Here is a 24,595-nt window from a genome sequence, read left to right as displayed (position 1 = left end):
AGTCAGCAGAGCCTGGTACATTCAGCTGATGCAGGTCCAAGACCCTCCTTCCTGCTAGAGAGATGGCTCAGCAGTTAAAGGCTAGGCTCACAACCAAAAATATAGGAGCTTTTATTTTGATGCAGTTCATTCAATTGGTTGCTTTTCTTAAAAGCTTAGAGCTGTATGTGCCATGGAAAGACTCCATTAACTCAAAGTCACTCTACAATATTACTCTTTATTTTGTATGGAGTGTTATAATTTTACTTTTGATTTTAAGTCATAACTCATCTCAAATGAATTGTTGAGTGTGGGATGAGAAGACAAAGGTCACTCTTTTCACTGTATTTATTCCCTTCCTTAGTGCTAGTTGTTGGAAGACTGTCAGTTCTTGTTGTGGCTGCCGTGGCCTCTCTACTAAGGCATGCTAAGTCTTCCAGCTTTGCTGAAGCCTGCCTTGCTCCTCTCCTTGCTTTCCTTTTCATGGGAGTTTTGAAATCATGTGTCAATATCTACAAGAAACTCTTTGAGGAGTAAGTAAATTTGGCGAGTACTGATAACTTAATAATGTTGACTTTTCTGCTTCATGAATATGGTGCATTCTTGATTTATTTAGTCCTTCTGATAGTCCCAATGTTTTGTTTTCAGTATAGATGTCTTGAACACGTTTTGGTTGAATTTAGTATTTTACTGTCAGATATTATTATCTTTGAGACAGGGTCTCACTGTGTAGCCCTAGCTAGCCTCAAAATCACAGATCCACCTTTCTTTGTCTTCTAAATTCTGGGATTAAAGATGTGTGTCATCATGCCTAGTTCATTTTTTAAATGATTTTGATCATTTACTGTCAGTGCATAGAAATATGATTGATTTCTGTGTTATTTGATGCCACAATACTGAAAAATCCACTTATTCTAGTAATTGTCTTTATAGATGCCTTAGAATTTATTTTTGCAAACAATTATTTTGAACAGATTTTGGCATGTGCTGTTCTCTAAACTGTGTGTTTCTGTTACCTATTGACTAACGATGGTGAAGAGCAGCCGTTCAGTGTGGTGTGAGCTGTAGTTCTTAAATGTGTTGAACACAAAGACAAAGTTCTCTGCTCTTCTACATAAGGAAAGAAGAGCAAGTTTTGCAGTGCTGGTTTCTGAATCTGTGTTAGTCAAACTTTCCTCCTTGTTCTAATAGAATAAGGGAAGTTTATTGTTGGAATTTTAAGTTTTAAACTAATCTTACATTCCTGAGATTTAAAGCTCAACTTAAGCTGATTGCCCTGTGATGGGCAAGTGTTCCTTCTTCCTCAAGTCTTATTTGTGATGATGGTCATCATCATCTTCTTACATACTGGAAATTTCCTTGTGAATCCATGGCACTAGGAAAACATAGAATTAGATTTTTTTCAGGGAGGTTTCTGGCTTATAAACTCAAATTTCTTCCTCAGTTCTCAGAGAATTCATGCTTTCTACTTATTGAGTAAATTTTAGTAACTGTGTCTTTCAGGCAATTTATTCATTTCATCTAAGTTGTCAGATTTAGGAAAATTCAGTCATTGAAAATATCCCTTTATTGTCTTTTTAATGTGGATAGGACCCACGGTGAAATTCCCTCTTTCAGTGTAAATATTGATGTTTTGTTTTTTCTTTCTGTCTGTTGATTAGTCTGAAATAGGTATGCCAATTTTATTGATTTTTTTCAAATTACTAAGCCTTTGCTTTTTAAACATTATTTTTATTGTGTCATTCTTCTATTAAAATCTCTGAATTAAAATTGAGTTATTTAGCGCATTTTTATCTATCCTGACTTTGAACGTAATGGGCTTAGGTCACATAATCTGCATTTTAAAAAAAAAAATCTTCCATGTTGCTTCTTCATGCCTGCCTCCCTTGTGTTGAAAGCCTCCTCTTCTCTCTGCTGATTGGTCAGCTGCATTTCTAATGATTTTCTAGGGTGTGTCAGAGTCCTCAGTTGTTCTTAAACTTTAGTGACTTAGTTCCATTTGCTGAGCCACTGTGTCCATTTGCTGAGCCACTGTACTGTTGCTGACCCACATTCAATCTCTTTATCATTCATAAGTTGAAAAACCCAAAAGATGTGCCCTTTACCTGTGGGATTCAGGGTTCAGAACTGGAAGCCACAGTCTGTGTTCCGACACAAGCAGCATTGACAGGCTTTCTGTTTGCATCTAGCCAGTCTCATGCATCCTGGGAAGCATCTTCACATGGAAAATCTGCAAAAACAGGATTTCATTACATGGACTTCCCTTCCTTCTAGAATAAAGGCCTCTACAGTTTCTGCTTGATTTTGATAACTCTCTTGTGTTTTCAGCTTGGGGCCCAGAATTTCAAGTGTTTATCTCTTTCAGGTTTGGTCTGATAAAAGCTATCTGCTACTACTAGATGCTAGGGTAGATTTTTTTTTTACTCCAGTCTTTTTCATTCAGTCTGACAAAATGTAAGTTTTAAAAGCTTTTTAGAAAGTATTAGGCATCTTCCTTCTCTGTTCCCTGTGTGAGTTCACAGTTTAATCATGAGACTATTTGGTGGTATTCGCTCATTTAGCTTCTGCTTTGATCTGCTCTAGAATACATTTGTTCTCCTGGCTTAAATACCTTAAAGGCTTCTGAGGTTGGCATTCAAGGTGCTTAGCAATCCAGCGATGTTTATTTTTCTAATTTCATCTGTTAGTACTCCCCTCCCCTCGCCGCCACAAACCCTAGCCAATGCCAGCATCTTACGGTGCTCCAGCTGCAAGTCTGTGTCTTTCTTCCTGCTGACTCCCTGGAGCACTGTGACACCATGCTCACTGAACCCTGCCCTTCTTTAAGGGTTAAAGCAGTGCTTTATCTCTGAAGTCTCCCTCTGATGCACCTCTGTCCACCCTAAGGATGCTGACTGCTACTCTTCTCTTTTGCAGTGTTCTGAAATCACCTTTGTTAGCACTGCTGTATAACTTCCAACTAGGTGTGCTCCCCATCCAAACAACCCCTTAAAAATTCTGTGCTATTTACCTCTGTGGAGACCTATTCTGGTGCTTCCAGTACACTGAAAATTTGTCGTGAGTTTGCTAAATTAATGTGTAAGGCTGAGTATCAAGCATAGTATAGAAATATCCAGAATGTCTTCCTAGAGAAAACTTCGTATATACACAAACCCACACTGAACACTCACTCACCCAGACAGTCCTTGGGATTTACCCAGGAAGACCCCGTTGTAAGATTAGTTCAGGACCATTGCCATAGGCTGTGGTGGTGAACTGGCCTTCTTAACAACCCATCTGGAAAAACTCAGTTTCCTGTCTTCTCTAAATCACTCACTTCACAGCTTCCTAAGGAAATCTTTGTCTTGGCAGCTTCCATCCTCTCCCTGCAGATTCCTTTGTTTACCTGAAATTTTGTATTTACATAGCCTTCTCTGGAGATGAGTAATGAGTTAACCAACACAAGACCTTCCCAGCAATATTCCCCCACCCTCCCACCCACCCCCCACCCCCGGCAGGGATACTGTACAGAGCAGGAGGTCCCAGCAAACAGGGGCTTCAGCCTCCTGGTAGGTGCTGCTGTCCTCCTGGCCTTCAGTAGCTGTCCTTGGAGCTCAAAGGTCAGCAGGGAAGCTATGGTCCAGGATGCATTGCTGTGGGTCTAAACTCCTTCCAGCCATTTCCTATGCGATCCTCTTGACTTCACAAATCTTTCCTCTGCTTGTTAAAAGTCCTTCATCCAACACTGAGTGATCCCTATTAGAATCTGGTGCTGGATTCTGATGTAAGAATTGATTATTTAAGAAGAAATACTTTTCCTTATGCACTTACTGATATTTTCAAAACTGAATAGGCCATGGCATACCTGATATATGGAATTTAAAAGTTACTTAAAACAGAGGTCAATTTTGGGTTTCTAGTATATAGATTGATAGAAAATCTTTTGAAAATAATGTATTGTGTCCTGTAAAACATTTTATATTTTTTTCAAGAGATTTTTAAAATGTAATTTCCATTTTAGTCTCTGAATTTATATATGTATAGTATATGTATTTATTTCTAGGGCTACAATAGTCCCCAACCCTCTTGTATCATAAAGGAGATTTTAGGAAAGTTTAGTGACACCCCCGCCTCTCACATCTTTGTGAAATTCTTTCCCCACTTTTTTTTTCAAATCTAGAGCCAAAGCTCAAGTGATAGATGAGTTACCATCTTTCAGTAAAAAAGAAAGTGATACCAAGAGATGTTTCCTATCAAAAGGTGTGGCCCGAGAAGTCTTTGTTAGAAAGCATCTTTCTGCACAGAGAACTCTAGATAGCTTCATGGAGCTGTGTTAGGTACAGCCACTGCAAAACCTGAAAATAGAAGATGCCCTCAGCACATCCCTGTGGAGCATCTGTAGTTTAGTACTGCGTTTCCTCTCCCAACCTGAACACTAATCTGGGTGTTGTAAGGTCTGGAAAGGACTTCCCCTTTCTAGGATATTAGCAGCAGTGAGTCTGAGTGAGGGCCAGTTGTCATGTGCAATGTAAGCTAGTTGTCACTTGTCATTGATTGACTGGTTAAAAAGGAGAGTGACATCTCAGATATCATTTATATAGTCGTGAGCTACCTTAGATGTGGAAACAATAGAGAAAGGATATGAACATGAGAAGGGGAAGGAAAAGGAGGAGGAAGAGGAGGGAAGCCAGGCAAACACATTTGTCCAGCTGTGGTTTGCAGCGAGGCCTGGGCACAGCAGATTTGTACCATATTCAAAGTCATACTGCAGTAACAGCTAGTCAGGTATCACATCCAATTCATCATTTTAAGCTTTGGTCTCCTTGGATAAATCTCTTCTTCCAAATCTTGGTTTTTCCTAGTAGCATTCCCAGTTTAAGATGTTCCCTCCATTTTTCAGCTCATTCCTTCTGGAAGAGAAAAGAGGTGACAAGAAAAAGAGGCTGGGAGGGGATATGGAGGGGGACACAGTATCCTCAAGTACTGACCGTCTCCTTCCTACTTTATGTGGTACAGTGCTGTGCACTGTGCTGGAGTTTGTCAGTCTGGATTCATCTGTGGAGCCCTAAAGCTCCTCTCCAGGACTGATGGTGTAGGTGGTGCATGCTAGGGAGAACAAGGGAAGACTTGGGTGGAGGGAGAAGCTGATCTATGTCCCTTGTAGGATGCAGAGTATCACTGGAGCTCCTGAAGAGAGGAATAAACAAGGGCTGTGTAGCAGCCTTAAGGGGGTGGGGTGGGGAGAAGAGAAACAGAGAGGAGAGAGAATTGGGCACAACTCTAGAAGAATCGATATCAGTATCAGTAGTGTGGTGTGGAATATATGGAAGGTCTCTGGACTAAATTCTAAAATCCCACCATGATTTCTTTCAGTCTGTGGGAGGGAAAAGCAACCCATGTCACCATGAAATAGCACTGCAAAGGAAGAGAGTGAGATGCTGGCTATTGAGTGTTGCTAGTGGAGAGGAAACTCCAGCAGTAAAAGCAGGTCCTGAGTGTTATTCACCTGTGGCATAAGAGTTAACTGAGAAGAATACTGAAATGCTTCTGCATCTGACATTCTCCACAAACCCGTCTCCTTTTATGTGTACACATGCCAGTATATAAATTGCTGCATCCATGTCAGTTGTAAAGTAATGGCACCAAAGGTGTCATAAATTACCACGGTGATCCTCAGGAGAAGACACTGTCGTATCTGAATGAGTGTTTCGCTTCCAGAGTAATGCATGCCTTCATCTGGCCCAGCAGTCAGCATATTGCCCCATGTTGATGGATATTGTCAGCTGGAAGCTACACTGCATTTCACTGCACAATAAACATGGCTGTCAAACCCACATAAAGTGAAATCAATTTATCCTGTATGGTCAGTGCATTTTAAATGAAATTAATGTACTGTGGGTATGGTGGCAAAAAGGTAGCATATTAGTTATGCATCTTGGGATCTGAGCCTTTCTGAGTAACCGCATCATTCTGTCTAGTGGGCTTGAGGAGGGCTGTTTATAAAATGTGTGCTATTTTTTTTCATAATCTTCAGAAAGTGGTCTTACTGTCCTCCTTCATGTTGAGGGAAAAATTCACACTATTACCCAAATTCTACCCTTTTGTCCTGTCTTTTGTCTGTAGTAAATGATGACCATATCTTCCAAATAATAGCACCCCTTAATGTCCTAATTTCTTACTGGCTTTGACACAAACAAATTGCTCCTTAAGCAAGGTGTCTGGAAGTAGAACAGAAGGCAGAGATTGATGGGGCGTGCTGCTCCTGAAGAACTCCTCTGCCTGCACAGAATGCATTTTTCTTAAAACAAAACAAAACAAAACAAAAACAGAGGTGGTGGTTTTAATACATACTGAATTTGGGGGCAGGATGTCTAGTTTGTGTAGTAGGAATACCAGCTGAGGCCACCAATTGTACCTACTTCACATTTTACCATAGAACTTCTCAGTCTACATAGAGATACTCAGTAGTTAAGATAAGGCAAAGCATCCATCAGTGTGTCACACTTGTGGGGTGTATGAAAATGGGAGAGCCTCATTCACTCATTCATTTAACACACTTTAGTAATTAGAATTATGTGTGCCAGATCCATCACCAGATCCCAGGAACACTGCTGCAAGTAGGCCTCAGCCTCCAGCCTGGCACTGTGGAGTTATTTATCCTGTGTGCTAATAAGTTAGGTCTTCAGAAAGTGTCCGTGTTTCATAAACAATAAAGAAATCCTTTTAATCAACAGAAACATATCAGGACCCTTGAAACAGTATTTCTTAGTCTACTATTTTTGCATTGAAGACCAATTACTTTTTACTTAATGACTATTTACTATGTTGTTTGTGAGTTCCTAATATACAAGTGTGAGAATAGGAGAGTTGCTAACTTTAGGGATTTCACATTCCAGGGATGGAGTGGAACTGAAGAAGGAGACAGTCACATAAGCTGTAATTACTTCAGGGCATGAGCCTGGGGGCCAGAGGAGCCAGTGCATCCTAGATGGAGAGCCTCATCATCATCTTGTAGCCTAAATGTCCTTCCTGGTTTCCTTTCATCCCCGCTCTCACTTACCAGCTGATTCCAGTTCACCCTTCCAGAGTCAGCTGAGATGTCGTGTCTCACAGGATGCACTGACTGACTGACCATCCTGCTTTGTGTTCTGTTGGTGCCCTGCTAATTCCAGTCTTGCAGAATTTTCCACATACCTGCTCATAACTGTCTGCCTCCCTGGACTGTGAGCTTCTTGAAGGCTTTATTCTGTGCCTAGTGCATAAAACTTCCCTTTTAAGTGATTGCTCAGTGAATACATTTCATTGAATTAATTCATTCCTGCAACAACAGCAATTGACTAGGACTTGAAAGATAGTGGTGTTAGCATGGAGGGGTAGAGGGCCTCTGGAGCAGACATGGGCACATACACATGAAGTGGCAGGTTTTGGGAAATGACTGGTAAGAGTTTGCTTTTGAAGGAAGGCATTACATCAGGGAGTCCACCAGACCACAGCCCAAATCTTACTTTCTTACCACCTACAACTTACTGTAGTGTGTGGTGTAGAGACGGAACAACGTGCAAAATCAGTTCAGGCTACTGTCTCTGACCCTGTGTCAGGAAGGCTTATGGAAGCATCGTAGAAAACTGTCTGCTTCCAAAACTGTCTCTTAGAACAGAAGACGAGCCTGGGGGCAGCAGTGGAGGCAGAAAAGCATGAAATGGCCTCGTAATCATGCATTCCCCGTCTTGTTCTTCCTGCCCTAACACTACAGGAAGCAAAGCAGTGAATGGCTCTGCAGCTAAACTACAGCAGTATTATTGTTGGCCAACAGGAGGCGCCACTGTGGCTGAAGCACGCGTCTACAGGGATGCCCGCGGTCGCGCCAGCAGCGAGCCTCACATCAAGCGACCAATGAATGCGTTCATGGTTTGGGCGAAGGACGAAAGGAGGAAAATTCTTCAGGCTTTTCCTGACATGCATAACTCCAACATTAGCAAAATCTTAGGCGAGTGCTGCAGCCCAGCTGATGCTGATCTCTTACCCTACAAGGAGGGTGGGGTGGGTGCAAGGGTGGGAAGCAGGGGCGGAAGTGACTCCCTAAGGGAGACCGATTGTCAGGGGCAAATGAAATTCAAGAAAGTGTCCACAGCAGCCTTCGACATTTACTCTTAGTGCCACCACACCATAGTTCAGGTGAAGGGATGTTGTTGTGTCTACTAAGACAAGGCCTATAAACTTTCTTCTTGGACAGAGTCATCAGGGTAAACCTGGCTAAAAACTTAAATTTAGAGTTGAACTTCTTAGAGTAATGTGCTTACATTGTAAATGTAGCAACTATTGAGTGAGGTCACAGGACTCCTAGGGCCAGGCAGCCCTGTAAACACAGACCTTACAGCCCAGGTTCACATGGTCCACTGGGAGAATTCACCAAGTACTAGGGGTACACTCCAAATGGTGTGAAATTAATGGGGTGCAGAATAGTGTCTCTAATGACAACTTGAAGACTTGTAAAATAAAGCTACATTTAATCTGACACTGTATGCCCAGTTCAAATTTCATAGCCGTGAGCTGAGCTGCAAACTCAGGGCAGAGACCTGCCTTGCCAGCACCATCCTCCAGCTTCCCAGGCTTAAACTCAAGCCATATTCCATCAGGGTAAGCTTGCCTAGCATAGATTTCACAGCTTGGAACTGTTGTGCTCAACATATTGAACATATTTTATTCAACATGCAGCATTACAGTCAACATGCTTCCTCTTCTGAGAGAAGAAACACAGACGGCCCTGTTCTGTTTAAGCTGCCATTGTAGAACAGAACCCAAAGGAGCTGCGTAAGATTCTGGAAAGCACCAGGCTTAAACTGTGGCTTTAATTCTTTAAATGTTTTCTTCAAGAGCAATAAATATTTAACCTGAGTAAATACCAGTGATCTGGGCACACACAAATACATGTGTTTTGTCACAAAATAAATGATTTAACTTGATTCTGAGACATTACGAGGCAGGAGTCTCTAAGAAAATTTAAAACATACTTTGGACCAAATAGAGGTAGAACATGGAAACACAGGCTTTTTTCTTTTTGTTTGTTACTTTTGAATTTTAAAGCAAATGCTAAATATCACTTCCATTTAGAGAAATTTCAATTTTAGGGTTTCAGAGATAGGCAGAGGGATGATATTCTTTTTAATTTAAATACAAGCTAAAAATGTTCCTAATGGGCAGAATATATATATATATATATATATATATATATATATATATATATATATATATATATTCTAAATTCAAAGACATATAAAAGAAATCAGTGTTACTCCAGCCTCACAGCTGCTGCTAACTTCATGTTTGTTTCTTGCCATTTCGGTAGCAGCATTTCTAAGCTTTCAGATAGGCACAGATGCCCTCTGTTTCCATCTTGGCAGCCTTGAAGAATCTCTATTATTGATATACGTCCTGTAAAAACATTATGAGGAACATAAAAAGTATATTCATTAAAATGTAAACTGTTATGCACGAGCATTTCACATGTCAAGAGTGCCAGGAATCCTAACCTGGGGCCCTACACTGCTGGCAGCCGGCATAACAAGCTGATTGGCACAGCCGAGGGATCTGCACTATTTCATGCAACCACCAGGAAAGAACAGGGATGCTGTAAGAGCAAACCAGGGTATTGCTGGCTACTGAGACTATTTGTACAACTTTGCCATTTGTTTACGTGTGAAAAATCTCCACTGAAGAACTGCTAGCATCCAGTCTGCACAGCTGTGACCACTTTATCCACCAGACACAAAAATGCAATTCAATACATGTGAAAAAAAGCACATCCCTTCTCCGTCAAGTGTTTAGATAATTCTTTGTAAACAATATTAGAGAAGGGAATGCTTCTCCTCCTTCCTGTATAAACCATACTTTTAAAGATGCTGTGCTTTTATTAGTTCATCTTTGAATGATCATTTATAGAATTTGAGAATCTTGCACGTGACTTCCACTGCGTCTCCCCTTCCATAGCTACCACCTCTTAAGTAGAGGTGTGTCATCCTAGAGGTGATAGTACACAGGGTAGGTTTCTGTATATGTAAGAATGCTACCATTGGCCTAAAGATGCTGGGAGTGTGGGAGAGATTCCCAGTTCAGAGACCAAGAAAGGCTTCTGCTCCCTGAGAACCCTGCCAATCTCAGAAGCATATCTTGAAGGTTTGTGTTGTTAACCCTTGGGGAGAGAGAGAGAAGAGGGAATGGAAGGAGAGAGAGGTGGAAGCCGAGAGACAGTTAAGTAGGGAAGCTCTTGATTCCGGAAGCAAAACCCTTTTACAGTTGCACAGTGGGGCTGCCTCAGAAGGTGAAGATGTTTGTCTCACAAGCCTGGCGAGGCAACATAAATTCAATCCTCAGAATCGATATGAAAGTGGAAGGAGAGAATTTCCCAAAGATGTCCCCTGACACACCCAAACGCCCACGTCCACTCAGAATAATGATGATAAAAAAAACCATAAGATCACCAGCCATAAAATATTGAGAGAAAAAATATGATAAATGCATTGTAGTTTTTTGTTATTGTTGTTGTTGTTTGGCTCTGTGGTTTAAAGGACAAGTTGGGAGTCTCAGTGGTGTGTGATAACAGGATCTCCTAAGCAAAGGCAGTGAAGTAATGGGAGATATGACCAGTCATTTAGATCTGGAACATGTCACCATCGCCATGACCTCTTGTATACTTAAGGCTACTTTCATGTTTAGGGTCTCGCTGGAAATCCATGTCCAACCAGGAGAAGCAACCTTACTATGAAGAACAGGCCCGGCTAAGCAAAATCCACCTAGAGAAGTACCCAAATTACAAGTACAAACCCCGGCCGAAGCGTACGTGCATCGTGGATGGCAAGAAGCTCCGGATTGGGGAGTACAAGCAACTGATGCGCTCCCGGAGGCAGGAGATGCGACAGTTCTTCACTGTGGGGTATGTGATCCTGAGTGGAGCCCCACCCTCCCCTTCCTGGGAAAGAACCGTAGGATGCTCCTGGCGTGTGTGTTTGGGAAAGGGATTAGTGAAGGGGAGGGTTGTGGCACATGGAGGGCATAGTAATGACGAGACTCCGCCTTGTCACAAGCCTACAGCTTGTCTCCTGCCCCCACTCCGCACAAACCTGCTGATGGCATGTCTCCCATGCTCACCCGACATAGCCAGTGCCCACACACAGAGATCTGGGTAGTTTATTTAGACAGACACACAGGGAGAAAAAGTAAAAACTGACTCTTAGAAATCCCCATAGCTTCCCGGCTTCTCTGGTGGTGCTTCTGACTGTAGTTACAATGGTCTGCTTTTGTTGTGGGATCGACCACAAGATAATTGGCCTTGACAGTGGTTAGAAGACCTCATTTTTGGCATCTTATCCAGAACTCCTGTTGCAGTAAATTATTCTGTGGTGGAAGCAGTAACAATGTGGATTTTCTTGCTTAAATCAGAAACTGGGCATGTTTTTGATATCTTCAAGTCTGATTTCATGTCATTTTGTTTAAAAATTAGGTAATAGATTTCTGGTATAAATTTCGACTTGGCTGACGGGCTGTCTGCATTCAAAAGCAGCCCCTCCTAACCACAGTAGTCAGGATAAGTGGGGCAGATGCCTGGAGATTCCAGCACATAGACCTTAGCAGCCTATGGTGGTGGGGGTGGGGGGCACTCTGGAGACAGAGGCTGCAGCTGCAGGCAGAAGGAGAATCCTCAGGGAGGGATGAAAGAGGAATGGAGGAAGCAGAAAGGAAGCCACATTAGCTGGACATGTGAGTGAGAAAGGGTAGCTGTGCCCTGGCCAAGTAAGAGAGTCCACTTAAAGGTGCAAAGAGGGAGGCCTTACAGGGAAGCAGGGCACTCTTTGTGTTTAAGGATGCTCCAAGGGAAACCAACCCCAATGTGACATGCTGGTCTTAGAAGCATGTGTTTAAAAGGATGAAATGAATTCAAATAACAAACAGCACAACCAGGAAGTCAGTAAAAGAGCTTTCTATGTGTGGTGCACCAGGGTCTTGGGGAGAAATGGGGCTTTGGGGTTTGATGACTGAGCAACAAATGCTGACCCTGTCACCTGCTTAGGCAGGGGCCTTCCCTTTTTACCCAGCTTCCATTTCCTCACGTGGGAAGTGGGAGGAGTGACAGCGGGCATCCTGTATAGTTATTGAGACACTTCAAGAAGGCAGAACTTGTAGAAGACAGTACTTAAGACAGTAGCTACAAACCCAGTATCAGTGTTTGGACTTACTAGGTATCCACTATCCCAGCAAAACCATATATCATCCTAGTTCACCAATGAGTTTCTCTAGACTCTGGCAAATGGACCCTTTAGGGATAAAGAGAATTGTCCCACCTTATTAATTGACGATTCCAACATGTTAATAAATGAAGATGTGACAAAATAGGCTTATCAAATACCTCTGTGCTGTGAGTGTTTGCACCTTTTAAAATAATGCTTTTAACACAGAAAGCACAATGCAATATAATTAGATCATTCACATGATAATGAGACAATTTATGAAAAATGCAGGTTCATAGTGCCCTTTCAGTAGGCTAGTCATTTTGACACAATATGGATTTAAGACTGCATGATAAACATCTTGTGTGTTTAACCTGGTACTGCATCCCTGTGACTGTGTTTATCTTTGAAAAAGTTTAAATTTGAGAGCTTTTGTGATTCCTGGCCTTTTTCTGCCCCTGTGTGTTTAGTGATACTTGCTGGGTCTCTTTGACCACAATCTAAAGAATTATAAGAAGTACTGTTTGTTTCCTGATACTTACTTGAATAGATGAGTTGTACCCATGATATTTAACTTAGTCATTGCTACAGTGTACTTTAAAATGAGTCTGTATCCAAATATCCCAATGCATACTGGTGCTGACTGGTAGTTTCTTTGAAACATAATAAACTGATAATTCCCTGAAACTCAGATGACTTAGTGACATCTACAGTTTACCGGGTGCCCACACTGCAGTGGGTGCTTTGTATCCCCAAGTCACACAATCTAGGATCCTCTAAATAAGATACAGAAATTAAGGTTTCGAGAGTCCCCATAGATCCCAAAGGTGAGAAAACATGAAAGCTCAATTCCAGGTGTTCACCTGTCATCCCAAACAGCAAAGAAACCCAACTTACCGTGTTTCCCCACAAGGTGCCTCACAACTCTTCTGGAATAGACATGAGTACAGTGTGCAGTTTGTGAAGGGCATATGGACCTTGGAATCAGTGCAGTATGCAACTGTGGGATGTGCTGAGGTGAGCTGCAGGGGGCTGGGCTGCTCCTGACAGTGCAGGAAGACCTGTTACAGGAAGGGTGGCTTCACTCTCTGGAGCAAACGGTGCTGCCAAAGGGCAGGCAATGACCAGAACATCGTTTTGGGTTTTGTTTTCATTTAATTTGTTTTTATTTTGTTCCATTTGTGTGTTTTTGTTTGTTTGTTTTGTTTTGTTTTTTTAAGATAGGGTTTCTCTGTGTAGCCTTGGCTGTCTGAGTGCTGGGACTAAAGGCATGTGCCACCACCATCAGGCTTGTTCCTTATCCCCAGTGCTGACTGCTTCCTTCTGCCCAGTTCCAGGAATATCTGCTACATAAAGCTAGGTAGTATCCCTTCTTATTACAGATTTGTATTTTCTTTTAAATAGTTAAATCTGATAGATTGATAACTCCCTGAGGGTTATCTTTGGAAATTGATCTTCATTAGTTGTAAGGTTACAACCAGAGAGGCAGAAAGCAAAACAAACAAAAACTCAAAGATTACTATTGACATCTTGATGGGGCAAGATCGATTTTTATAGCTGATTTTGAAAAGACATGCATCCCTTTCAGCCAGTCATACCACATACATTACTTGACATTTTTGTGCATTTCAATGACTATACAACTGTAGCTGATGAGTTAGGAATCTTAGTTATTACAAAAAAAAATTCTGTCAATAATATGTAATAGAGTTTCCTTCTAGCTGAGATTTAACTCTTTTAAATGGCAGATTAGGTATCAGGATTTTGTGATCATTCTATAAATACAGAACTGATATTTGCTGAGGCCTATGTAGCTACAATGTTATATTTTTCCCATGAATCATTGCTAAATAGGCTTTTTACTTGGAACACATTTAGTAGTTTACTCCTGAAATTACGAAGATACTGCCGAGTATCCAAGTGGGATGATGTTTTAAGCAGCAATGGGAAAAGTATTGAATACTCATAGTGTACAATATGCTGTGCTGAGTGAAGAATGTAGGTTATTGAAAATATATCAAGTATATTAGATAGACACCATCGCTATTTGAGGATTGACAAGCACTGTGTTGGTAGACATGAAGTCACTTGTACAAAGCACATAGTCAGGTGCATTGCTGAGATTTAAGTCAGGCTGCTATGGGTATAATGTATGTTTGCCTTAATGTTGTGTGTGCCCCATTACATACAATTAGAGCCCATGTAGGACAGTAGTGAAGGCATTGACTCCAGAGCCAGCCTATTCAGGCTCCGATGCTGGACTGTGTTTTTGTTACTGTACTGGCATGTATGGCTCTTTGTTCCTCAGATGCCTCCACTTGCCCTTAGGATACTTCCTTAAGCTCTCTGCCCATCAGTTTTCTATGTGTAGAATAAGGATGACAATGGCACCAATAACATGAGTCCCTCAGAAGATGGAATGGCTTAGCAAATGGAAAAAGCCAAGAACACTGTCTAACATGCAGTTAGAAAAATCTATGTGTCAGGCATTTATTTCCTACTATATTAGATAATTGTGCCCTAGGTGATCTGGGACCCTGCTATTTTGATGTTAAATCTAAAGGAGTCAAGTGAAGCCTGTAGGACACTGACTGTCCAGTAAGGAAGCAGCTTAGAACCACCAGTAGATAATGCAAGATTGCTCATACTCCACCCCTTCCTACAGCATCAGCACAGAGAGCCATACAACTCACCTTACCTTCTCATGAACCAAGCCCTGCCGCCTACACTTACAGACCTTGATGGGGTCTAAGGGTGAGCAAGCCATAGGGGTTCGCCAGTATAAACATGTAATCTTTTATATTTGGCAAAGCCAAACTGTTCCAGAACTACTGTAGTGATTTAAAAACCATGTCTTGGTGCTGATCTCTATCCAGCCCAGGTACTACTCTGTTCTCGGCCAACTCTGTTCCTGTCCCTGCAAGATATCTTCAGCTTCTGTTTTGGTGCGCACATTCATTATTTGTAAAGCCCAAGGCCTGCTAGCTACTTCTGTCTGTGAAATTTGCAGTGTTTGAATTTTGTCTTTGAAATTGATCTGTAAAGGAAGGAAAAGTGCTTTCTAGGAAAGTGATTCCTGATAGACAACCCTTGATGATCCTGGATGATATTTTTTTCCAGTTTGTTTATTGATTAACCAGTCAATTGTTAAGAGCCTATTAGAAACCAGCAAGATGCCCAGTTCTGTACTAAATCACCAAAGGATGAGGCATTGTTCCTATAGACAAGAGTTTTTGGAGCATTCAGTAGTTAAATAAGCCAGACACATGCATGACTGGGTGTCTGAGTTAGGGTTCCTATTGCTGTGAAGAGACATCATGACCACAGCAATTCTTATAAGGAAAATATTTAATTGAGTGGGTTTGCTTATATTATAGTTTCAGAGGTTTAGTTCGTTATCATTATGGTGGGAGCATGGCAGCATGCAGGCAGACATGATACTGGAGAGGTAGCTGAGATACATTTTTCAGGCAACAGGAAGTCAACTGTGACACTGGGCTATATCCTGAGCATAGGAATCCTCAAAGCCCACCCCCACAGTGACACACTTCCTCCAACAAGGCCATACCCACTCCAACAAAGCCTTACCTTCTAATAGTACCACTCCCTGTGAGACTATGGGGGCCAATTGCATTCAAACTACCATACTGGGTTAGCTGATAATGGTTTGTACACCAGCCACAGTACAGATGGTGTGCACAGTATGGCACGATGAAATGCTTATCTAGACACATAGAAGCTGAGGAAGGAAGTTTGTTATGTTGTAAGACCAAACCAGCCATATGTGCTTTGGAGGGAAGCACTTGAGGTTTGAGAAGGTCTGACTATTAGAAAGTAGATTCATAACTAAGAATAAAGGAGGGGGTGGATGTGTGAGGTAGAAAATGTCAAATGTCCAATAGTACAAAGAAGGTAGTGATGAAAGTATAAGATAGGCTGGCTGTAGCAACAGTGAGAGCCACGATGCTTCAGCTGAGACTGTGCTCACTTTAATAAGAAGACAGAACCAGAATGGTGGATAGCTGTGGACTTCATCCCCACAGTCTGCTGTAGCCTCCAAGGGCTCTTAGATCTTCTCTGCCTCCTGTCACCCACCACCCTTGTGATCCTTAGCACCTCCACTAAAGCTCTGTGAGGGCTGACTTGCCACTTCCCAAGGGAGCTATTTCCTTTGGGAAACCTCTCCAATAGCAGAAGGTTATTTCTCCTTCACTGCTCTCAAGTCTGCCTGTTGGTTTGCAAGCAGGTCCCGGTTCTCCAGCTTGGTCTCCTGTTTATGAGGACAATCATTTAGCCTCTGAAGATAGTCACATCCTTATCTTTTCTTTGTCATTGTTCCTTCCAGATTTCTAATCTCATATCTTTTCTTGTCTGAAATGTCACTTACATTTTTCCATTTTTCCCTCCCATTTTCTACTGTTTCCTCATCCACTAACTCAATGAAATCAAATGGTATTTACTGAGTGTGCTTTGTGGTCAGGCATTGTCTGGACTCCAGAGCTATATTAGTGAAGAATCTTGTCCTTATAAAGCTTATATTCTAGTGGTGGAAGAAGTCAGACAATCAGTCAATGAATAAACAAGTGTAAAATAGCTACAAATGCCTTCGGAGAAAAGTAAATAGGGAAGGGACAGTGGTGGGGTGTTTTTGGAGGCTGCTCCAGTGGTTAGGGTAGCCCCAGTATTTTCCTGAGAGTATGAGAACTGAGCTGGTAAGGAAGTGAGTTGTTCAGGTAGCAGGCAGAGGAGACACTCCACAATGGCTGCCAACACAGCTCTGCTTGCTCCTTTGAGAAGACAGAGGCCAGAGCAAGGCAATAGGTAGGAAGAACTAGAAATGTCAGAGAGATGACAGAGAGCCGCACTGTGAACGGCCATATTCACCATTGTGAAGTTGAGTTTGACTCTGCACAGAGGAAAGGCTTTGAAGAATTAGAAACAAAGCCAGACAAAAGATGCTGAGCTTTGAAAGGATCACTTGAGTCACTATGTTGAAACTTGTCTGAGGAGGAACAGCCTGTTTGAAAAGAGGCTCCTAGGATAAATCACACTTGAATTGATGGTGGTTGGACCAGGTGTATAAGAGTGGAGGAGCCAAGAAGTAGATAGATTCTAGAGATTTTCCTGATGGAGAACCAGCAGGGTTTGCTTATGGATTAACTGCAGAAATTGAAAGAACTCTTACAAAGGATTGGCTTAAACAACTGGAAAGATTGGAAGTACTAATTAGTCAAGATCAGAAAGGCCACTAAAGACTGGAAATCCAGAGTGACTAGGAGTTTGGTTTTGCACCTGTAAGACTGAGATAGCCTTTAGCATCCAAATAAAAGCACTCACTAGTGTGAGTTTGTATGGGGGGTTGGTGAGAGAGTTTAGGAGGAAGGTACTTGCTAGAGATACAAACTTTGGTGTTACCAGCACACGGCTACTATTTAAAATTACAGTATTGGATGTGGACCAAGCTGACTTTGGATTTAGTATCTTAGAAATTATTGGTGATCTCCTCTTGAGTTGTTTCAGTACAGTATTAGGAGTAATCGAAATGGGTCTACAGAAGAACTGAGAGGAAGAAATGGAGAGAGACAACCTTCCTGAGTTTTGTTTTAGAACATCAGAGAAAGCAGAGCAGCAGCTAGAGAGGAGAGGAAAGGTAGTATGCCATGGAAAATAAGTTCTGTGGACAAGCAAGAAGCCTCTATGTCAGATTCCGAACTCATTAAACATCCACAATGCAAGCAGAGGGCTGGGCTCAGAGACACAAGATTCCGTGTGATGGTGGGCCTGCAGAAAGTCTCTTCTAGTTGTGTCTAGTTGCCACATGATATGAAAAGCCGGGTTATCATCTTAGAGTGAGGAGTCAGATATTTGATGAGTGTTGAAAGTACTACAGACTGTCTAGGAGAAAGAGTAGGCTGGGAGAATGAGCCGTATGCTGTCTAGACCGGTGCAAAACTCACATTTTAAATGTAGGAGCAGAAGCAGATGCATTGTACTTCCTCCACCCAAGTTCATCGAGTGCCTGGCAGAGCAACCCCACCCCCAGACCCACTAGTGAAGCAACCTTTAAGAAGGTGGTAGGTGGAGCTGAGGCCTGAAGGGGAGCTTAGCAATGAACCATGGGGGAGTCCCAGGAATGGGAAGAAAGTTAGCTTAGGAGAGGGCTCTGCCAAACCAAGAGCTAGGATTTGGACTCAATTTACATTTACTTCAGACACAAAAATAACAGATATACATAACATACAAATATTTTAATTACAAAATTTCAAAAAGCAACCACTTGTTCTTGTGAAAAGCACATGTTTCCTGTATTTAAAGAAAATGTACCATTTGATAGTTTTGTTGGTCTGCAAAGTTTAGAATAACTGTTACATCAGGAAATCTGTAAAATGTGTCAATATTGCAGAAGAATGTTCTAGATATACTTGTAAATTAAGGCAAAAATAATTCTACTGTTATTATCCAAAATCAGTTATACATGTAATGCAGCAACCCCTGAGAATGTTAGCATGAAATTAAATTTGTGCCAATTTACCCCAACTTTTAGAAGCATATGATTTTAGAATTTGAGGGGAGCAGGATTTCATGGTGTGTATCTACAGGCACAGTAGCTTCCCCTGTCACTTGCTTCCTTCAGGAGGTCAGATTCAACATAGGAGTCATCGGAACTAGATTAATATCAGATCCAGTGTTAGTACCAGCTCAGCTAGGTACTGTTGAGCCTCAGCTTCTGTCATCTCAGGACTAATGAGAATTAAGGAGTGGTTATGTTTGTTAATGCAGTTATATGTCATTGTATGTATATATATTTATATTTACATGTTATAACCACACAAACACATGCTATGTGAGTAAAGGGTTAAAGAATCAGGGGGACATCCTGTGGTGGCTGAAGGTCCCTAAAGGCAGTGTGAGCACACATCTCCAGGCATCTTGGCCTTTCTCCTTCTACAAACAAGGCTGGAGGCATCTATGAGGAAATGAGACCATTCTGACCAGCCTGCAACAGAGCTGCTTCATAAATATGCATGTCTTTCCTGAGAATGGGGTGGGCAGAAAGTCTTGCTGGTGTAGAAGGCCAATAAGAATTACTCAAATAACAATTGACTAGAAGCCTTGATTACAACAGGTAGGAGGACCTTCCAGAATACCCTGACCCCAGTTTTAGAAACATAAATACCAAGGCTCTGCAAGAGCCAGCACAATAAAGCCTGAGGTGTATGTTGACTATAATCTGTTGCCCATAACAACTGAGGACCACTTGATAAATTTTACATAGTTGAAAATGTCACCTCAGACACAGTGTCTGGGCTGGATGGAGCTTTAGTTGTGTGTTGGGTGAAAGGAGACACACAGTGGTAGCTCTTCCTGCACAGGAGAGCTCGAAATTCATGAGATCTGCTGGGTTTTTTGAACTGGGGACACAGTATGAAGAAGTGATCTGGTGTGACTTGACTTGGCATCTTCTGGGATGTAGCAGGAGTAGCATGCCTGGTATATCTTATTATTAGGGTGCAAAGCTCACTGCTCTTTATTACCATGAGTCCTCCAGCCCTAGCTCCATCTTCAGCCTCAGGAGCAGTGACATCTAAGATAACTATCCTGAAAGGATCCTAGCCTAGCAAGTCCAGCTTCGGCAACAAGTACACATTAGAACAGAATGGGATGAAACCTTTGCCAGATCTGACAATTTACAACTTGCCAGGTCCTTTCCCATTTTCCTCTTTCATCCGTAGTTCTCAAATTCTCAAACCAAGTTGAAGATGACACCAACCCACTTAAGAGTATCATTATAATATGCTCATGCCTCTTGACTATTAAAGAAAAAAAAAAAAAGCTGCTCTCTTTTAAAATGGTCTCACATGAACTGTTGTGGTCTTAACTGTAGCATTTGTGCCCGACCCAATGCCAAGTGTGATCTGAGCTCAGTGATATTTGCCAAGTTGAAAGTTCTGCCTTTATGTTGTGAAACTGTCAGCAAATTGCTGCGTTATATTATTTAACCACCAGCCACAGCATCAGGGACAGTCCAGGGATTCTTCCAAGGAACATTTTTGTCACTTCTAGACACTTAACATGTTACAGAGGGCTTGGTTTGGAAAATATGGGTTAGGAAGTCCTGGGTCTCATGTGAGAACCTATAGAGATCTCCCTCTCTTTCATTTTGTTTCTGACTCTATACAGGCAACAGCCTCAGATTCCCATCACCACAGGAACAGGTGTTGTGTATCCTGGTGCTATTACTATGGCAACGACCACACCATCACCTCAGATGACATCTGACTGCTCTAGCACCTCTGCCAGCCCAGAGCCCAGCCTCCCTGTCATCCAGAGCACGTATGGTATGAAGATGGACGGTGCAAGCCTGGCTGGGAACGACATGATTAATGGAGAGGATGAAATGGAAGCCTATGACGACTACGAAGATGATCCCAAATCAGACTATAGCAGTGAAAATGAGGCCCCAGAGCCTGTCAGTGCCAACTGAGGAGCTTTTGTTTGCTGAATTAAAACACTCTGACATTTCACTCCCTTTCCCCAACAACAACAACCAAGTTCTTAAAGAGCCCGCATGCATTTGTGGCTCCACCGTACATCAGCAGAGTGGTCTTAATCGCTTCGTAACGTGTGAGACAGATTAAGTTTTCCTGAGTTTTCATAAACTTGAGTTTTTGTCGTTACCGTTACTGTTGTTGTTTATTTAGGTGAAGACGTATTAAATATGAGACACCGGGACTTGGAAACTTATCTCCGCCCATCGCCGTCTTTCAAGTCTTACATTTCTGTCTTACTATTTTTCTTTGGGATGTTGACAAAGGGTTTAAGTTACTGTTTTAGATGGGGTTAAACATTCTCACTCAGGTATGCTGTGCCGGCTACAGGTTGTGAATGTGTTTTTATTCTGAATTACTTTAGAAAACAACTGAGGATTTCATATTGTGAAACCGGACAAGTCCACGGCGTGTGCGGCTATATAGAACATATTCAAAAGGCCTCGGAATTCCATTTTTTGTCCATGTGTAGAATTCAACTTTGAATGTGCCAAACTTTTTTCATAACTTTTGAATCTTAACTGTTTTTGAAAGTCTTACAGGAGACACTGCAAAGTCTTAGACAATCTTTGGCATCTTAAAATAAAATAGCAAACCACATTTTTTTTTTCCAGAAAATGGTGAAGTACTCAGGAATCTGGAGACAAGATATTGTAAGGAATGAGCAAGGCTGCCACAGTGCGTGAACCCAATTGTGTTTGCCTCTTGATGTGCCATCAGTGTGTGGCGTGGGATGACATGCACCAGAGTGATCACCACACCAGACACCAACACGGTGGTCTCCCCTGCCTGAGACCACCTTTCACTACATCCATTCTCCCCTTGCCTTTCACCCTGACATTCAATCTTAACACATTGTTCTCTTAAGTAATTTATTCATTCCAGAATGTCAAGGGTCTACTTACTATTTATTTTAAAAATTATTGGTGGCATTAATTTAATGTTTTTTTGCCCTCCTTGCCCTTTCACCTACGTTTCCTGCTGGATACAAAAGATGTACATAGCAATCTCACGTCCCCAGGGCTCTGGGGACATCTCTGAGGTAATGCTAGCAAACATTGTTGTTCTTGAAGATGAGTGTATATCTGGCTGCAGGCTTGTGCATCTGGGTCAAGGTGTCTTACATGGAAACATGTCTGCCTCTGTGAGTCACTGTGACCTCAGTTTCTCCCTCACTCAGTTCTCAGCAAACAGTAGAACCTGAGTTCCATTCAGCAGTGAAGGTCAGCAGTGGTCACTGCTAGTCAAGTAACCTCTGGCAGCCACTCTGAAGCCCAAGGGCCGTGGGCCACACGGGGGTCTACAGTGGAGCTGGCATGCCGTCACCTTTACTGAGCAACCTGGTCCCGACTAGCATATCCATGGAGATCTTTGCAAAATTTCCGGGATGTTAGAAGCCTCAACACAAAGACAAGGGGGAAAGGAAAGCACAGGGAGGGGAAGCATGAGGGTGCTGCTAGCCGGCTAGCCGGCAGGACACATGGCTTCAGGGGCAGCCCACCAGCTCCTCTGGCAGACTTCATTTCTCAGTGGCTGCTTGTAAATGGGGTGATCTGATCTTGTCACTCAAGGGGAGCTCTGGAGACATGCCTCTGGGATGGATGTATTGAGGCTTCCTCTCCTATCTCCTAACTACAGGCAGTTCTACTATGTTGTAACTTTAACCTTCCTGAACCCAGGCCTGGTTGCTTACAGGGAGCCTTACCCAGAACCCCTCAGTGGGAGCAAGTCAGTGAACAGGACAGCCCAGAATCTGAACATCAGGGCAAAGAACAGCTCCATCAAAATTTTCGAGCCATTTTGTCACTTGAGAGAAAGTAGTAAAACTTCATATTTATTTAAAGAGTGCTCCAGGCCATACCTAATAGCAATAAGTAGGTCTAGCCAAGAAATGACCAGCTGTGTCATTAGCTATGAGCACTGTCCATAAGCTGTTTAAGGTACTGATAGGAATGTTTTGTTCTTAATATTGATTTGGGGATTGGAACTTTGTTCTTGTACATTGATTTCATATGAGGAGGAGGTCACTTTTCAAAAACAAAGTGAGTATTTATTATGTCTTACTGATTTCTTGGATTCTGTCTCCTCCTCCACTCCTCCTCATGTTCCTCCCTCCTCTTTGGCTTCTGCTCTCACTGGTATGTTTGTTTTTGTTTTGTTTTGTTTTTTTAAATTGTGCTGCATAGGTAGAGCGTTATATGGCTAGTGTTGTATTGTATGTAAATTAATTTTGCACAAAGGCAAACATTTAGCATAGTAGATAATTTTGTTTGTTTTTATGACCATGCCAAAATAATATTCTGGGCTGGTGCAGAACAAAGGACTGTTCTTTAAGATTGAAACTTGATTTGCTTGTAGTAAAAAAAAAAAAAAAAAAAAGAAAAGAAAAGAAAAGAAAGAAAGAAAGAAAGAAAGAAAGAAAGAAAAACAAACAAACCAACAAAAAACCACACACACTCACAGATGCTGGTTTCATAAGTGTTACAAGCACTGGATATAAATGGTATTTTTATCACTGACTAATGTGAAACTGGTATGGAAACTATATGAACAAAAGTCATCTGTTTCGACTCGTGTGGGCTTGCCTCACAGTTGCCGGATCTGAGTCATTTTTATGTCTTGTTATTTCATTTATTTATGCAAAATACACGTGTGTAGGAACTTCTTGTTCAGCTCCAGCTCTGCCTCGGCACTGGGTCCAGGAACTTCTAGCCATGTTCTCAAACACAAAGGCTGTCTGGGAATGATCAGTGTGAATGCCTCTCATTGGTTTCAGACAGTGATGCTGTATTCTAATCTAAATTTTGTGCATACACAGTTTATTCTATTTATTAGCCACATTTGGCTCTAACTATCCATGGGAATGGAGAATGACAATCACAGAGGTCACTTACATCAGTGGGGCTTAAACAAAGTTTTTATGACTTCACCATCTCATTTTTAGAGTTTTCTAATTGTGTAAATATAACATAGAAATAGAATTTATTTTTGGTTCATAAATTCCTAGTGACATATAAGTTATGTGTCTTCTTTCTGTTCTCTATCCATATGTGTTGCTCCACACTAAAAGCTGGCCAGTCACATTTAGTGTGGACAGAGAGTTATCAGCTCCAGTGAGGCAGCCTCAGCCAAGACAGCAGGACCCCCACCTGTTCTCATGTGGCCCAGATTCCACTGGTCCCCCAGCTCAGACTCCCCCCTTTTTCCTTATAGAAAGCTGAGGAGTTGTACACACTCAGTTTCCAGCAGAGCAAGGAGAAAGTCAGTTTGCTTGTGAATCCAGATCCATCTCCCCAGATAGTTCTGTGGTCCTGTAATGGCAAGAAGTGGGAGTTTTGTTTTAGAGGTAAAGATCTGCCTATAAGATTAGTATTAACCCCACAGTACCAGTCAAGGGGTTCTAAAGTCACCTTCCTGTAACATTCCCTCTTTTACACTAGCTTTAAATCAAAACCCAAGTTTGTCTCCATGAAAAAACCCATAGGATCAGGCTTTTCTTTGTCAACTGGAAATAGTGGTTTCGTTAGACAGTCCTCTTATTCATGAATGGGTTCTATGGATAGGAAGGAAGGAAGGAGGAGAGGAAGGACTAAGGGGACAGAGAGCAAGAAGGTCCTTCCATGGACATGTGAAGCCTGGTTGGCAATTTCTCTTCCTCACTGGCAAATTCCAGACCATGTTGTTGTTTTCGCAAACACTCTCTCAGCCTTTCGGGTTTGCCTCATTTGGTATTTGATACCTTCTAGCCTGTCCTGGGCCTGAATTCCTTTGCCAAGGCCTGACACAGACTCCCAGGCCACATTCTAAGTTCAGGTGTGGGCTCACTTGTCAAGTGCTGGCCTCCTCTGGCCATCAGCCTCATGGGAG

The 24,595-nt window shown here is 42.0% G+C and overlaps 1 protein-coding gene across 13 annotated transcripts in view; it reads left to right on the top strand.

The window, feature by feature from the left end:
* The window catches only part of Sox6 (SRY-box transcription factor 6), a 543,724-nt gene extending 520,868 nt beyond the window's left edge, over positions 1–22,856 (top strand). For all 13 annotated transcript variants that reach the window (XM_036195545.1, XM_036195551.1, XM_036195535.1 and 10 more), the window contains 3 exons: positions 7,712–7,945; positions 10,672–10,888; positions 20,361–22,856. In XM_036195545.1, the coding sequence (XP_036051438.1) occupies positions 7,712–7,945; positions 10,672–10,888; positions 20,361–20,664 (755 nt within the window). In that variant the 3' untranslated portion in view covers positions 20,665–22,856. The remainder of the gene's footprint in view (positions 1–7,711; positions 7,946–10,671; positions 10,889–20,360) is intronic.
* The last annotated feature ends 1,739 nt before the right edge of the window (positions 22,857–24,595 follow it).

Source organism: Onychomys torridus, chromosome 1 (genome assembly GCF_903995425.1).
Source record: "Onychomys torridus chromosome 1, mOncTor1.1, whole genome shotgun sequence".
NCBI lineage: Eukaryota > Metazoa > Chordata > Mammalia > Rodentia > Cricetidae > Onychomys > Onychomys torridus.
The sequence above is the reverse complement of the archived record's forward strand: the minus strand, read 5'-3'. Positions and strand labels throughout refer to the sequence as shown.